Source organism: Rhinolophus hipposideros (assembly GCF_964194185.1).
Source record: "Rhinolophus hipposideros genome assembly, chromosome: 5".
In the NCBI taxonomy this organism is placed as follows: Eukaryota; Metazoa; Chordata; class Mammalia; order Chiroptera; family Rhinolophidae; genus Rhinolophus; species Rhinolophus hipposideros.
The window spans coordinates 6,960,182-6,977,100 of NC_138051.1; the positions used below are offsets into that span (position 1 = coordinate 6,960,182).

The window sequence follows — 16,919 nt, forward strand, 5'->3', positions numbered from 1 at the left end:
GTCTTTTAGATCCACAAGTATGCATTTCGGTGTGTATAGCTAGGAGTGGAATTGCTGGGTTGTAGTGTGCAGGTTGTGGTTGGCTTTTGTAGATGTTACTGGTTTTCCAGAATACTTGTATGTTTCCCAACAAGCAGTGTATCCGAGTTCCTGTTGCTCCATATCCTCACTAGCATTTGGTATTGTTAGGTTTTTGGTTGGTGGTTTGTGGTTTCTTTATTTTTGGTTATTTAAGTGTGTATATACTGAAATCTTATTTTGGCTTTAATTTGCATGTCCACGTTGACGACATTTGAGCACTTTTTCATGTTTAAGACCTTTAAATGTACTCTTTCAAGTGTCCATTTTAAAAACTAGGCCGTCCAGCTTTCTCACTGGTGTATATGTGTTCTTTGAAATCCTGGATACAAGTCTTTTCTTGGATACATGTATTACAAAAACTTTTCACATTTTGAGGCTTGATTTTCTTTTCACTTTTATAATAGTGTTTTTTGATGAATAGCATTTAATTTTAATGAAGTCTGACTTGTCCATCTTTTATAGTTTTTTGTATGTGGTGTGTGCCCTGTTCAAAGAAATCTTTAAATTTTTAGAAATTTGTTATTTGAGCCCCAGCTATGATAATCAAGACAAAAATCTTTGGAGGTGAGGCCTGGGTATCTGTAGTTCTAAAAACTGCTGGGGTAATTTGGATGTGTAGCCTGAGTAAAAATCCCTATTTTGATAAAGTTCAGTCTTAAGAGTTTCTATTGTCAGTACCCATCCTCGCTCTGCTGCCTTATTTCCTGTTCTTCCTCTATTATATGTATATCCTGACTCCAACCAAATGCAATGACTTGCGATTACTGCTCTGTCCCATCTTTACCTTATAATCTTGCTTTTCCTACATTACCAAATACTGTAAATTTCTTTCCTTTAAGACTTTTCAAATTTTGCTTTATTTCTTCCCAACAGTTCTTGCTCAAGCTGAAAGAAATGTCTCCTTTCTCAAAACTATCTTAAAAATAATTTGTTTGTACCTCTCCTGTAGCATTTAGAATATGTTGTATTAATTTATCCTTACTCTTATATGTGTCGTCTTTTTCCATCAGATGGGCAATTCTTGGAGGGTGAGGCCTATGGTTTATCTCTGGGATGGAATCTTGATCAATACGCATTTTTGACAGAACTAGAGAAGCACTTTTTCTTTGCAAACATTTGTCCTTTCTTTACGGCCAAATTTTTCCCACCAAAGTCTTTTGATTTTGTAGAGTAAAATGAAAAAAATGAAGGAAAAATACAAGGACCAAGATGAGGAAGAGCGTGAACTCATCATGAAGTTGCTGGGGGTGAGTAACAACCCAACCCGTCTTCTTCCTTTGCTGAACTTCCTAAGGGGCGTCCAGACCACTGCCTACTATAGATGCTAGGCATTCAATATATTTTAATATTGACAACATTGACATTACTTGTTTTTTCCTCTATGAATTAAAGTCTGCAGGTTCAAACAGAGAAGAAAAAGGGAAAAAGGGAAAGAAAGGAAAAATAAAGGATGAACCAGTGAAGAAACAGCCTCAGAAGCCCAGAGGTGGACGGAGTGTCTTGGACAGCGTAAAAAAAGAAACCCCCTCCCTAGAGGTTGTGACTCATGAGTTACAAGACTTGGCAGTAGATGATTTACATGATGACAAGGTAAAACTACCACATACCTGTGGGCTTTTGCTTGATTAGGGTGACCCATTATCCCAGGCTTCACAGGACATGGGACATAATAGTGTTCAAACCAGGATGAGTGGCAACTCTAGTCTTAATAAGTATATCTTATAAAGTTTATCACAAGTCTTTAAAAAATAATCACTTTTTGGCGAGGCTTTCTTTGAATCTGGCAGGAACTGACTTAGTTAAAAGAAGACAAATAATTGGGGTTGTCTTGAAGATGAGTGGAAAATAAGTTTGCACTTCTCTTAAGATTTATATAGGAACATATGCTGTATTGCCTTAATGTTGAAAGTAGCTACTTAGTTCAAGTGCCAAGTGCCCTGGTTGCAAAACCAATGAGAAGCTAACCATTTCCTAGTTAAGATGGTTGCCGAATTGTTCTGTCAGCTGAATACAGCAAGCCCAGCCTTAAAGCATGTTTTTACATGAATATATACATCTTCTTGAAATTTTGAGCAAAAGATTTGTTTTCTAAATTTGTAACAAATTTTCAATTCAGCCTATATTTTTATTTATGACAGTTAAGTTTTGGTTTTTGTGTGCTCTGTTCAGTGCAGGTAATGTTTATGGTGACCTAATTATTTTCTTTTTTCTCTGCTGAACGGTGTTGTTGTTTAGTAATACTAAAACTAATTTTGGTCCTCAGATTTTCACATTGTTCTCATATTTGTAATTTATTCTGTAAACCCCAGACTCAGTAAGTATTCGTTAAAGTGATATAAATTATGAGTGTTCTTTCACAGATAGGTTATCTCCTGGTAGGTTTAATGTGAGCAAACAAAATTAAGCTTATCTTTATATGTGAAAATTTATCCTAAAACTGTTGAACAGAGACTAAAACATAAAAGCCCTGTTCACCAAAATTCTCCCATTTTCTTTTTCCCTGTTAAATGCATCAAGCTTAGTGGTCATTTGTAATTGTCCTTACAACATTGACTGCTTTAGCATCTACTCTATGTAGAAGTGGGTTTTTTTTAAACTTCAGAGAACAATCTTTTTTCTGTTTGAATGGCATTGCTGTCTGAAATATTAGACACACAATGAATTCACTCAGTCTTTAGGACACTGAAGAACACAATCTTGGGGTCCGTACCTGTGGGTTAGATGTGATGGTCTGGTTACATCACTGTTTCTTTCTCAGTTTTTAATGGTGTGGAATGTCAATGTAAGTTATAGCTGACTTTGTAAATTTTATGTTTGGAGCAGGAAGAGCAAGATCTGGATCAACAGAGAAATGAGGTATGATACGGGGTTGGGGTTCCCACTATCGTACTCTGGACTGCAGTTCAGTTCCCAGAACGTTTTACACACAACTCCTGAAAGGGCTAAGACAAGTCTACAGGCTCTGGGAGTCATACATTCTGGGTTTGGATCCTGGCTTTGTTACATATAACTGTAACCTTGGAAACATTATTGTTTGTGCCTGTTTCCTCATCTGAAGAATGGGGCTACTAGTTTGTCCCCAGTAAGAGACAGTTGTTTTGAGAACTAAGATAGTATACATAAAGCATTTAGAAAAGTTCATGGCACATAGTAAACACACTACCTCAGCACCAAGCATTTGATCTCTAAAATTTACTCATGTTGTAAAATAAATATGGTCAATCTCATAGGCAGCCCACCAGGTGGGAGCTCGAAGAAGCCCTAGGACTTCTCCTTAAGAACGGGCAAGAGAAGGCTGTCCTAGCCCAGGAGTTTCTCAGCTTCAGCACTGTGAATATGTGGGGCAGGATTAATTCTTGGTTGTGGGGCCCATTCTTGGCCTCTATGCACTAGATGCAGTTAGCACTCTATCCCGCCACCCATTCCTCTTCCCCACTTGTGACAACTAAAAATGTCTCCAGACATTGCCCAGTGGTTTTGGAGAGGCGAAACTCCATGGTTGAGAACCACCAGTCTAGCCAAAATATCAGCCCAATTTCCATGTGATGGATTTAAATCTATTTGTGGTCATTCTTGTGCTTCATCTTAATCCATAGTAGTTTTCTGCATCTCGAGTAATATCCAAGTTTTTTTCTCCCTTTCTTTTAAATATATTACAAGTGCCATTTTGAAAATCATTGTCCTCAGTTTTCATTATGCTAGGCAAAAATTACAAGCACTAAACTATATATTTAAACACCATTGCTCTTAAACTCTTTGGAGCTATAAAGCAGAGCTTAAGACTATATGTCTATCAGAAAAGGATAAAAATATGTTGACATATCAATTTGACAGGTTTTAGAGTTTTCTGTTTAGAACTGATGTCAATTACTTTAATAGTTGTTTCTGTTTTCCCTTTTTAGGAAAACCTGTTTGACTCTTTGACAGGACAGCCACACCCTGAAGACGTACTACTGTTTGCCATCCCGATATGTGCCCCTTACACCACCATGGCAAACTATAAGTAAGTCATTACTAGGTTTACTCAAAATACCTGTCACCATAGTGATTTGTAAATTGTTTTGCAATCTCTGTTTAGTAACACATGTAATTCTTTTTTAAAGATACAAAGTGAAACTTACTCCTGGAGCTCAGAAAAAGGGGAAAGGTATTTACAGTTTTTTTTTTAATTATGATTTTAAACATTTCTTGACTGAACAAAAGTAGATTGTTCTATTTTCTATTTATAGCTGCAAAAACAGCCTTGAATAGTTTCATGCATTCCAAAGAAGCAACTGCAAGAGAAAAAGACTTATTCCGCAGTGTTAAGGTAAATTATTCCTCTAGGACTTTCTGGATATTGTTATTGCAACTAAAAATGTCAGCAGTATAATTTGCTATTTTTTGTTCTTGCTTTATTTAGTAGTTGCAAGCTGCAGCTGTTGTTTTGGTAGAAAAGGCTGTCTTACTAGAAGCAGTATAAAATAAGTAAAATCACTTCAGGTGAAAATTTTGGAAATGCCTTTGTTCTGACAGCAGAGAATACATAATTGTCATAAAAAGAAATACGATTAACCATTTAGAATGTGAAGATATTTAGCAATTCTCTTTTTTTAGGACACGGATTTATCAAGAAACATTCCTGGCAAAGTGAAAGTGTCTGCACCCAATCTTCTGAATGTAAAAAGGAAATAGTTCAGAGATGAAAATACCACGTAATAAGACTTCCGCATTTGAAAATTAACTAAACATTGCCTTGTTGTGTTCGCTAAAAGGACTTATTCTTGTTTTTGCAGTTTTATAGAGAGGAGACTCGGTCTATGATAGGATTTCCTAAAATATTTGTGGATAGTTAAACACCAATTGTATACATCTGTAGTTATTCTACATTTTATTGAAATTTGGGGAGTTAATATTAAGTATTCATTTCATGTTGTAAAGAAATTGAATAGTGTAACAGCTCCATTGCTTAGACTATTGACTTGGTAGTCTACTGTATATAAGGTCTAATATATCTATTACTCAGAAGCCAATCACAAGTTTTCTTTTTGGGTTTTTTTCTGGTGGTGGTTGAGATTGGGGGTAGTTAAACATTTAGGGTTAAGTTTTGAAAACCCTAAGTATTGAAGGAGTAAATTTCTTTCTGCCTTTACTTATACTTGTCAAAGGTATATTAGACCAAATTTAAAATACAAATAATTCCCATGACTCAGCTTAAGAAATAACACCTAAAAGAAAGCGGTGTCAATCATTTCCATGGATTTATACACTGTCACTATTTATCTTAATTTCTTTTTTGTAATCTCATTCAGTTCTGTACCATTTTATTTTCCACCTCTAGTAATTTATCAGTAGCATGTTATGGAGTGTCTTAACTTGTAACCTCAAAAGTGCACTTTTAGGCTACCAATAAAGACTCCTGACCCAGCTTTCTTCTGTCTCCTAACAGAATGGAGAATAAAGTCAGACTTTACTTCCATTCTTTTATGAGCTACAAAATGATCAGACAGCAGTGGTCCAGAGTCAGCACGACCATCTGCCTCAGCCCCTATACCAAAGTCCTAAACAGCTATTGGGCCTTGCAGAATTCCTTTTACCAACATATTAGTCCTACTGAAGATATTTTTCCACTTGAAATTAATGTTTAAAAAACTATAATTATGTAATCTGATGTAAGTACAACAGACTACTCTTCCCATTTAAAGAAACCTATAATATTATTTTTTTTAAGAAATAACTTGACCATTTAAATAGTGGTAAGAATAATTAGTATAATGTTTCTACGGATAACGTATCTTGAAGTTACCAAAAAGGAACTATAATAACCATACCTCGGCATACAAAGCCCAAGTATTAGTTTTCTTTGTTTTACTAGGAGACAGTTATTGGTGTTAAATACATTTATTGTAAACTTTAGACACAAAAATAGGTTCTCTAGGCCATTCACATGCACATTTAAACCAAAAAGCTGTAAAACTACAACAATGCATATATAATTATACCAACAATGCCACTCAGATGTTTACAGAATTGCTGTCCATGCAAGGTGGTCAGAGGCGTTATCTGTGAAGCCTTAAGATCCAGAAGTGTTGTTACTACCAAACCTCTGATTAACACTGTGAAGTAAGTGTTTGGGGAGGCAGTTCCACGAGTTGGCTAACATTTCTTTAAAGCAAATGACTGCTTCTAAGCTTAGCCTGAAAATGAACAAGGAAAAGAGAAAGATAATTTCACTTTACTGTTCAGAAGTACATTCACTTGAAGAATTATTTAAAACACACATTTTCTTTAAAGATTTTCATAAGAACTGGTTAGTTGTATCAATGAAGGCTTGTTGTTGCCCTTGAATTATCCATAAACCAGGTTTTTCAAGATCACTACTTTAAAGTGTTAAAAAATACAATCTAAAATACTCCAAGTACCAACTAAAAAGTTTTTTTTACCTTACAAGGGACTTTGGTTGAACTGAAAATATAAGTACTTCATTACTGTGTGCCTGAAGAACAGATAAGAACACATTAAAAAGCAAGCATTTGACAGATACACTTCAGCGCTATGATGAAGAGCCCTTAAGAGAGGGTAGTATACTCACAGCTCTGTGATGGACAAGAAGGTTATTGGCACATCCACCGAAAACAATTACTTCTCCTTCATCACTGGCACAAGCTGTGTGCCATAATCTACATTTAAAACAAAAGTTTGAATTTGAAGTCACCCAAAACACCCAATTTGTCATTTGCACTACAGAATAGGACTGATGAAATAAACACTAGCGATCTTTAGTTCACACCAAAACATCAAGGTGAGAAGCAATTAAGTAGCCAAAGCTAGAAAAATCAATGTCTGTTTTATCTGGATGTTATCATTTTGTCTCTCTGGTCCAGTCCTAATTTATGCAATGAGGGGTTTGAACTGAATGAACTGTTCTCTGGGTCTTTGTTAACAATAGAATCTTACAGGAGGTGAGTGGTACATGGCCTCTCCTCCTTCCTCTTTTCATAGGCAGGGCCAACTGGCCTTACACAAAACATCTGAGGAATGCTGAATCTGCCTGAGTAAACAAAGTATCTGAAGACCTGGGAATTCTATGGAAAGAATATTTATGCCAAATGAAGTCTTAATGGCATGACTGACTGTATTTAGGTTAGAGACTTAGAAAAAAATGCAGGGTGACATATCTGAATGTGCTTTGAACACCAATTTTGACTGTATCGTTTCCTTTTCAGTCTTTAAGTCTTTGTCAAAACTTTACTTTGAGAATAACAAAAATAACTATCAGGGTTTTAATAGGCTCTTTTTTTATCTTTGTTATACAGTGCTACTGCAAATTGAAAGTTCTCGATCTTTTTTCCCTACATACATTAATGTTTTGAAATTCTCTCCTTTCTAGTTTCCCTTTCTTTTTTAATGACAGGCCTAGATGCAGTTCAACTCACTCAGGTAAAGAGCTTGATTATAAATTTTAACTATATCAGTAATTTTCCAATAAAGGAAGAAAATAAAAATGCAGCCCTATTTTTCATAGAGATGAGGGGAAAGAAAGCATTTGATACTGGGAAAACATTAGTTTTCTTTCAAAAGGTATGTTAAACCTTAGTAAATGCTAGGATATTTATTATAAGAATGATGGATTTAATGCAGCCAAAATTTCCTCATTCAGTCTTGTACACCTCTATGGACCTCAGTCCTTCAGGATAAGAATTACCTTTTGAAACAGCTCATACCTTGGTTTGTCAGCATAGGGATGATTAAAGTGTATCCATTCATTTTTACTGATGCAGTATGTCCAGGCATCACCTGATGACAACAGAAAAGCTATGAAGTATGTTGTTCTGTCAATGTGACATTGACACTTAAAGGGCACGGCTTTAGCAAGAAAGGTAATAAATCAGATTGTGAGTAGATAAAGTATAATTCCTTTTTTGTCTCTGCAATTAACCAAATAAGCCCTTTGCATGTTATTGCCCTTCAGCAGGATTTAAAGAGCTCTAGGTCGTTTCTTTCTAGAATGGATGTATGTCGTAGTATGAACACAATTACAAGTATATGTGACAGGATCGAAATTAATATAATAGCAAAACTTCCAACCAACCGTATAGCCCTGATACATCTAAAATAGACTAATTTTTTACAACTATTTATACATATGAATGATACATAATGATTTCTTACCATATTTGTAAAGGACTTACTTAGTGGCTGTTTGTCAGTGGTAAATCCTCCAAAGAGAAAGAGGTGATCTGAAGAAACGGGTGTGAGCGAGTGCCAGGATCGGCCGACGGGGCACGTGCCCTGCGGGATTCTGAAAATGACCATGAAGTTGCAGTAGCAACATTTAAAAGCAGCTACTGTAGTTAATGCAGAGAAATACTGAAGTTTTCTTTTAATATTTATATGGAATTAAGAAAAAAAACAGACTTTAAATTTAAAAAGGCTTCTTGGTATTAACAAATGCATGCTTTAGAATGTACTCTTTTCATTGAAGGAAGAGTGAACTTTAGACTTTTTTTTCCCAACAAGCACTGGACACATGCTACGTGCCAGATACACAGTTATGACAACTGGAAATAAAAAAATAAAATTCCTCCTTCAAGATCTAGTGATCATGTTTATTAAAATTCACAGTTACAGAAAATTTAAGCAAATATATTGTATACCCATAATACAGAACAAGCAAAAAAGCCATTGAGATGTTTTGAAAAACTTTTCTAAATAATTATATGAAGTGATACCTACAGTTCATTCCATTCCCATGTATCCAGATTAAGATAGTGAAGATCATTCATTCTAGCATCCTAAAAAGGGATAATTAAATAGTTATCATTTTGAATAATTCAAAAGCAGGTCATTCAAACTGTTTATATACTCACCCGGTATCTGCCTCCAAACACAAAGCCCTTGTTTCCAACAGTTGCACAGGCGTGGGCAGCGCGAGGCGAAGGTGCTTTACCCTACCGAGGTATAAGTGCACTTTTGATAACTACTAGAAAAAGTTTTCCCTGGATGTGGGATAAGAATATGCAAGACACTTGAGCTTTTTAAGCTGAAGTGCAGACTTCTAGTCAACAGCAATACTAAAGGCTGATTCCAGACTGGAAATTTTAATTTTAATTACTAACAATACTACACTTAATGTCTATTAGATAATAGACGCTGCGTTGGTCTACACATTCATTAAATGTTTCTGAGTTCCAATTTAGACTCCTTGGAGAATAATAATGAAAGCCATGGCTCTACTCTCTCCAGAAAAGAAGAATGAACTGTCTGTTATACACCACCTCCCAACTTCCCCTCCTCTCTAAGGAGCATTGCTTTAATAATCCATTATTCAGTAACTTACAGTAGTTACAGGCTGGCTCCAGATAAATGTTTCAGTGTCTAAAATATGTACATGATCATTCCATCCTCTTGGGTGACTTGAATTCTATAGAAAATAATAATCTGAGTTATTTTACAATTATTTTACAAATAATGTTTGCAAAACTATATAGCCTTAGATTAACAAGGCAAAATGAACAAAACTAGCAAACAAAATGTATTCTTTTCAACATCCTACGTAGGCCAAATATGAAACTTCACTTACCCAGAAAGATGTTTCATCAAATTCAAACGTTCCTAATACTTTTTCTTCAGGTAAATATCCATACCCTCCAAAAAATATTAACCTATTTAAAAAAAAAAAAAAACAGACAGTAAATACTCAAACATCCACAGGTTAGGATACAAGAGATTTTTCTTCTTACTTTGTCATATGCTCTAAGTCGAAAAGGCACACTTGGTTATATGAAAACACTTATTCAAATACTAATGACTAACACGGTTAACAGTTATAGCTCAGGTGCTATGCTAAGTGCTCTGCTGTAGAAATTCACTTAGCCCTCACATGGGCCCTACAAGATACGTTCTACAGTTACAACAGTTATTGGCTAAGGATACTCGAGGGGCAAACCACTTTCCACGTAAAAAGCCAAACTTGTAATGCTGCTAACTCACTTGTTTTTATATACCCAGACACCAAGTTTGTCCTTTGATGATGGAGGAATTCCTTGGCAATCAATTCTTTCCCACTGTAATACTCTGTCTGGAGACCTTGAATCCAGCATATAGAACTGTCAGAAGCAATGATTTCAGTTAGATTTGGTTATGTGGAAGAAATTCAAGCTTGGCATTTCCCTGTACCGTGCTTTGTGACAAGGGTGCCACCGAATGCAGCGCCACCAGGAGTGACTGCTCACTGGTACTGGTCTGAGTCTAGATCAGGGACTTGTGCCACAATGTAAATTACCTCAGTCACTAAACATCCTGTTCAGTTCAGTTAATTTTTTTCCACAACCACACTTTTTTGTTGAAGGCGTTGAAAGCAGTGTATTGATTTACGTTCTATGCCTTAAGGTAGGTGCTTTGAGCTGTACTGAAGGCAATTTCACCTTCAAATTCAATTTAACAAATATGTCTTAAGTGCCTACTTAACTTAAGGAGCTAAGGATTAATGTTTAAAAGATTGAGGATTGGTCTGTCTTTCAAAGGATTCACACTCAGGTACTTGAATAAATCTGACCAATACATATTTTTTACTCAAGACTCCAAAGCTTCCTTGTGATCAAACTTAGAATACTCAACCCTAACCACTTGATGTATTAATCACTACCATTTCTCTGACCACCCCCTAAAGCCACACAGCTTCTCTCTTTCCTAAGCCTCCTCATGTTGTGTCCAAGTTATTTTTCTCCCCCTTGACCCTGAAAAAGAAATGGCTCAACTAGAGCCTACAGCCGTGCCTCACAAAATCTTTCAGGCACAGAACCCTTTTCTTCAAGCAAAATCTTAAATAAAAACCTAATATATAGAAACAAAAATGGCGCTATACAAGGGAGGCTTGGGGCCTACCTGTCCCCATGACGCTCCGCCCACAGGTGTCCCAGTGCATCAGAAATCCCTCGAGTTGGTGCGATGCAGTCTGAAACCATCTCAGCCATTGCTGCATCTACACTGACCCACGTGGCCTTCCCACGAACAAGGCGTATTTGCTTATACCTCTGTGTCTTGATACCAGCATCTTGGCTACGCCTTCGAATTGCATTATTCAATTCACACATCACCTCCTGGGTGAAGACTTGACTTTTTCTGTTCCTCCATCCCACCTAACACAATGTCAAGGATTCTTTTTCAGATTCAGCCGTATCTACCGAGCTATTACTGTGAGCCAGGCTCTGCGTAACTCCTTATCATAAGCTACCGAAATCACTTATTTTATGTATCCCTTCTAGAATGTGAGCTCCAGGAGGCGTGGACTGTAGCATTCATCTGTGTCCAATGTCTAACTGCGCTAGGCATAGCAGGTCTTACTAAGTTGCCAAATAAATGAATTTGTGAGTCTACCTAGAACACATGCACCTTTCTGACTGACTTCATCTGTCTCTGGGCCTGAGAGGACAGCTGCTATCTTTTTCCTATTTGGAAAAAACACGGACAAAGTCTGAACAACAGTATCTTATGACGCCATATAGGAATGTTAGTATATAAAATTTTGTCGGTGTTATTTAGCCTTAAGGTTTTCTGAGTGATGGCCTGTTACTTTTTACCCTGCCCCCATAATGTTACATCTTGTTTTCATCTGATTTACTACTATTCATCTAACACTAAGAGAACAAGGTTTCTAAGAGAACAAGTAGCTGCAAAAAATACAAAGAGAACAACCTAGGAAGTTACTGCACACAGGGGACCAACCAAAATTGATTTTACAGAAGGCCTAGGTAAATACAGACTGGTAGACAAAATACTAAAATGCACCTTCACACCACAGTGGAGTCCAGGTATTTGTTAACTGGACAGGAATACATATGGGCTAACCTTAAAAGTCTAAAGTTGTCTGAAAAACAATAAAATCGCCTTGAGCCATAGTCCTCAGCAACACTGACCTTATTCGTGTTGCCTCTTGAGTGGTGCCCTCCAAACAAGTACAGCACCCTGTCCACACACACAGCACAGCTGCCTGACATGGAAGGAGGAACATCGCCTTCTGTGTTCATTTTTCTCCTGGGGGGGGGGGGGAAGGGAAATGAATGTAAATAAACTTCCCAAAAGGAAAAGAAATGCAAACATCTATTCATTTTTCTTCTATTCCTACAGTGGGGGTGGGGGGAGTAAACACTGTGACTCCCTAAAGCCTAGGTCTAAAAGGATGAGCTTGCCCCTCTTCCCCATTCCACAGGCTGAGCCAGCTGGTCCTATACACAAGCAGAATGGGAGGTCCTAACAGCCTCAGTGTTGTATCTTATTATTCTAGGAGCTACCAGTTTATGTTTTCAAACTCAATTGTTTGCTTTTATTTACATAAAATGGCCATAAGTGGGGTTTTGTTTTTGAGTGGGACAGGAAGCCAAAAGAAAACTTCAACATCCCAGTCCTGTCAGATTAATACCTTTTAGCCATTCAAATGAATCCAGTTCAGACCTTATGTAATACGACAGACATGCAGGACTGCTTGCTATAGGCCAGGCACTCCTCAGTGCTTTGCTTGTTTTAAATCATTCTGAATCTAAAAATGAATCTGAATCAAATGAATTAAGAAATCTAAGATTCAGAATATTAACAGGACACTCAAGGTCTGCTCACAATATCACTATGCTAAGGCTGTAACTCTTGGTAGGCTTATTTTTTAAAAATTCTTTATGCGACTGAATTTTTTATAAAATACACAGAATTCCCTATTAAAGGAATACCATTATAAATTTCCAATTCTCTAGAAAAAGATGAGCAAATAGCTCAGATTAACACTGATTTTCTCTTTACAGAAACAATCCTAACTTAGTTTTAGTTTAACTCTTATATCAAGTGGGAGTACTATTGGATTCTGAGATCTGTGATATGTAATATATGTAAAGCACAAAGTTCTACACAGCCAACCGTGAGAGAAGACGACTTTATAAAGCCTCAAACATGGCCACCCAGCCTTTAGAGAAGCACATTAATTTAATTCTGCCAAGAACATGCTCCTAGCACCACTGTTGTAAGACTAGCAAGGATTCTTCTGAAATATCCCTACTTTGTATGGGATGCAAATTTAAGTTAGTTTGGGTTTTGAAACAACAATTCAAAGAAATCTGCATAGAAATTTTAATGTTAGAGTTCATAAAATAAAGTACCACCTTTATTTGTAGCAGACACATTCTAGAAATGTTTTCCTCATTCAAGATACTGTATAACAAGATACAATATCTTAAAACAAAATGCAAAATGGAAGTTTTATATTTCCATTCCAGGACCTGAAGCCATTGATACTTATTTTAATATAATTGATACTTTATAGAGCCTTGAATAAAATTTCTTCAACGGTCATAAAAACATCTAACAGTTACTGAGCTACTTATAAAGAGATGCTAAAGTATCTACGCTTAGCTGCTAAGCTAAACTAGCAGAACACTGTTTTCAGAACATAGATTAGCATCTTTAAAATATTTTTATTCAATAGAATGGGTTTTATAGTTTCTTTTTGTTTGCAACCTTATTTGAATGGAGTTCCCCTTATAATATCCACAGTTACCATCTTCCAGTCTCCATGTTGTAGATCCATAGTTCTTCTCTAGGCAGATAAAAGTCATATAATCCTCTGACTTGGTTACTCTAAGAACCAAAACAAAACAAAACCAAAATTGCAAATATAAAAAATAATTGGTATTCTAAAAAGGCACGATTATATCTTTTTCATATCTTACTTGAGATACTGAGTTATGAAAAATAGGTCTTATAATTCTATCAAATGCACAAGCCTCCTCACCCCATGCCATATACTCAAGATAATGTTTAATATAGACAGCTCTTAATTCAAATTTTTGATGCAGCAGTTGCAATGGTGCAGGTGCAGTGATACAGGAAGTGAAGCGATCACAGGAATCTCCAAGTCCACTTTATCCTGAACAGACCACGTACCAAATGTCAGCTGCATGACTTCAGGAGAGATTACTTGTGCCACCGTAAGCCCACTAAAGAAATGTCTACCTTGAAGGTGCCTGACCCACACTAACACATGATGTATATTTTTCTAGCCATTCTTTCCTTTCACCTGTTCTCCACCAAGATGCAGACAGGAGAGAACTGCAATATGCAAATAAATATTAACTACTCATGTAAAATTTTAAGTTCCTTGTTCTGCTCCATTTCCCTTCAGGGAATAATTAACAGATTGAGTTTTACCATATGCCAGAACTAGCTGAGTGCTATCCACGGATTGCTTTATTTAATCCTGGCAACAACCCTAAAAAGTAGTTGATATAGTAAGAAAACATTTTTTTTTAAGAGAAGTAATTTGCCCAATTTGAATTACTTAGGAAATTCAACCCCCTTTCCCTGAGTTTTTGCAGCTTCAACCGCTGCCTGACCCGTGCAGCCTTTGAACCTGCCTGGCCCCCTTCTGAACAATGTCAGCACACGGTAAATAACCGCAGTTCACCAAGGATGGGCGTCAGTCTCGTAAGCCCGCGTACTACACAGCACTAGAGCGGCTGGCGGGGTACGCGCTGTGCTTCGCACGCCAGCACTTGCAAAGCGGAGGCTGGGCCGGAGCAGCGCCCTGGCCCGGGAGGAGCGCTGCGCGCAGGAAGCTAAGGCTCGCGGCCTCCGGCCTCCACGGCTGCTCCGCGGGCTCCGCGCCCCGCCGCGCGGGGGCCCGAGCTGGGAGCGCGCTCCTCACTCCCTGACCACCCTCCTCCCGTCCCCAAAGGGGCGCCCACGCCCTCGCGCGGCCGCTTTTCCCAAACAGGATTTCCGAGCAGCTCGCGGAGGTGTGACGACCAACAGGTGGGCTGTTCCCCGAGGGAATTACTTACAACTTATAAGGGTCACCGCATGCCCACCCCTCCTCTTACCAGGCGCCCCGCACACACCTATTTGCGGGCGGCCGGGGACACCGCGGATTACCGAGGGTCGGCACAAGCACAAGGAGACCCCGCGCTTGCAGCCACGCGCACGGCTCCCGCAGTCCACCCGTCTGCGTGGCGTGTCTCCAACGCGGCCAGGCCCCCACTGCGCGGCGGGGAGGCGCAGGGCCAGCCGTGGACCGGACGCCCAGCGGGGGGGCGGGCAGGTCCAAGGCGGGGGGGGGGACACACGGCGCGTGACTGGCCCCCCCGTGGGGACGGGGCTCGGGGGCTGCGCCTGGGGCCACAGCCGTGAGCGTTCCTGTTTCGCTTATTGGAGCGCTTCCCCAGTCACTTTCTGAAAAACGTGAGCGCTCCGTCCGCTGACACGTTCACACCACGGGGCGGCCGACCGGCTCGGGGGCAGGAAGGGCAGCGCCGCCGCCACACGGGGTCGCCCCGGACACCCCCCCACGCCTCCGAGGGGACGCGGCTCGTCGTCGCGCGGCGCCCCACGCGCCGGCCCCAACATGACGCCCCGCGGCCGGAGGCCGGGCCGCCGGGAGGGGACAGGCGGCGCGACAACGGCCGGGGCGCCCGGGGGAGGCCGGGACCCTCGTGACAAGGTCCCCGCTCGCAAGAGGGACACGCAGCAGGCGAGGCGACGCGCGGAGCCGCGGCGGGGAGGCGGCCGAGCGGCCCCCGCGCACTGACCTTGTAGCCGCCCCACACGAGCATGTGGCGCCCGTCGCTGACGGCTACGTGGCCGCTGCGCTCGGCGGGGCAGGCGAGCTCCAGGGCCTCGGGGCCCTCGAAGGCTGGCCCCGCCACGTCGTCCGCCCGCAGGTCCTCGTTGCCGTCGGCCATCGTGAGGCTCCACTGCTGTCCACCCACGATCCGGATCCACGCCCGCGACGGGGGAAAAGACAAAGGAGAGGACGACAGAAATGCACGGCGGAGAAACGGACGGCGCTGAGGCTGCGCCCTCGCCGCTCGCCGCTCGCGCCCGCCCAGCCCCACGGGCGAGGACGGGCTCACGGCGGGCCGGGCGGCTGGGGCGCGGGCGCGGGGCGGGCAGGGGTCCGCCGAAGGCCGGCTCCAGGCCCCAGACTCCAGCGCCGGCGCCGCCTCCGGCTCGCTTCTAGCCGCTGACGGCCCTTGTTTACGCCGCGGCCGGAACCGCCCCTTCCGCTGACACCGCCCACCGCGCGCCGGAAGTGCTGCCCGGGCTCCGCCCCCAGCGTCGGCCGTCCCGCCCCCGCCCCCGGGAGCCGCCGCCGCACGTCAGGGTCCCGCTGCAGGCGTTTGCCCTGAAGCTCTGTGACGGGCGTTCCAAACACGCTCCGAGTCTGCTTTCCTTCAGGAGTTTAGCCATGTTTTCTCCAAAAAGCCCTGCACTTCCCGAGAAGCTCCCCTTGTTTGATGGAGGGATATTCTCAAACGGTTCACAGCCTGCAAAGGGGCGGTAAAATTGCTCAACTGGTATGTTTCTGGTCTCAGTTTCCCCAAGCCTCTGTTCAGGAACCGGGGCGGTGTCGCCTCGCCCTCCCACATCCCGGCCGATGATGACTCGTGGGCTCCCCGCGGAGGGGCCCCGGGCTGCGTGTCCGCCCCGGGACTCCGCGGCCCCCTCCTTCTTGGGCGATTGCTCAGTGTTCACAGCCTATCAGCGGCAAGCGTTTCCGGGAGGACGGTCAACCCTGCTCACTCACTTTCCTCTTATACGTCACGTGATACGTTTCACTTGGTTCCAGAGAAAATTAAGAATTATTATGACTAAACTTGATTCTTCACGTGTAAAATTGGGCTGGAGTAGAATATGTCTTAAATCCCTAATGGAATGGTGGTGCCTCTGTACTTGAATGTGTTGGTGGGGGGGGGGGGTGCTTTATTGTCTGCATTCCCGTCTTCAGGCTGCTGTTACTATCTACTGTGTTTCCCCGGAAAAAAATAAGACCTCACCGGAAAATAAGCCCTCGCATGACTTTTCAGGATGACATCCCC

General features: G+C 41.0%; 2 protein-coding genes across 2 annotated transcripts in view; one reads left to right on the plus strand and one right to left on the minus strand.

The window, feature by feature from the left end:
- NEMF (nuclear export mediator factor) overlaps positions 1-5,491 on the plus strand; it is a 54,194-nt gene extending 48,703 nt beyond the window's left edge. The window contains exons 27-33 of the mRNA XM_081048060.1: positions 1,251-1,328; positions 1,474-1,671; positions 2,905-2,937; positions 3,984-4,084; positions 4,185-4,228; positions 4,311-4,390; positions 4,678-5,491. Of these exons, the coding sequence (XP_080904186.1) occupies positions 1,251-1,328; positions 1,474-1,671; positions 2,905-2,937; positions 3,984-4,084; positions 4,185-4,228; positions 4,311-4,390; positions 4,678-4,755 (612 nt within the window). The 3' untranslated portion in view covers positions 4,756-5,491. The remainder of the gene's footprint in view (positions 1-1,250; positions 1,329-1,473; positions 1,672-2,904; positions 2,938-3,983; positions 4,085-4,184; positions 4,229-4,310; positions 4,391-4,677) is intronic.
- Positions 5,121-16,550, minus strand: KLHDC2 (kelch domain containing 2). Its single transcript, XM_081048061.1, has 13 exons — positions 15,630-16,550; positions 13,604-13,683; positions 11,979-12,096; positions 10,054-10,169; positions 9,644-9,725; positions 9,401-9,484; positions 8,931-9,011; positions 8,797-8,855; positions 8,253-8,362; positions 7,785-7,857; positions 6,653-6,740; positions 6,504-6,556; positions 5,121-6,257 (listed from the first exon to the last, which is right to left on the minus strand). Exons 1-13 carry the CDS (start codon positions 15,780-15,782, stop codon positions 6,134-6,136), a joined length of 1,221 nt encoding a protein of 406 aa, XP_080904187.1. The 5' UTR covers positions 15,783-16,550; the 3' UTR covers positions 5,121-6,133.
- Between the last annotated feature and the right edge of the window lie 369 nt (positions 16,551-16,919).

Coding starts and splice junctions, on each gene's coding strand:
- KLHDC2 (XM_081048061.1), bottom strand. CDS start 15,782: ATGGCCGACGGCAACGAGGACCTGCGGGCGGACGACGTGGCGGGGCCA. Junction 9,726..10,053: donor GTCTGGGTATATAAAAACAA/GTGAGTTAGCAG, acceptor TTTTTTAAATAG/GTTAATATTTTTTGGAGGGT. Junction 6,741..7,784: donor CCCTATGCTGACAAACCAAG/GTATGAGCTGTT, acceptor TTTTAAATGTAG/ATTATGGCACACAGCTTGTG.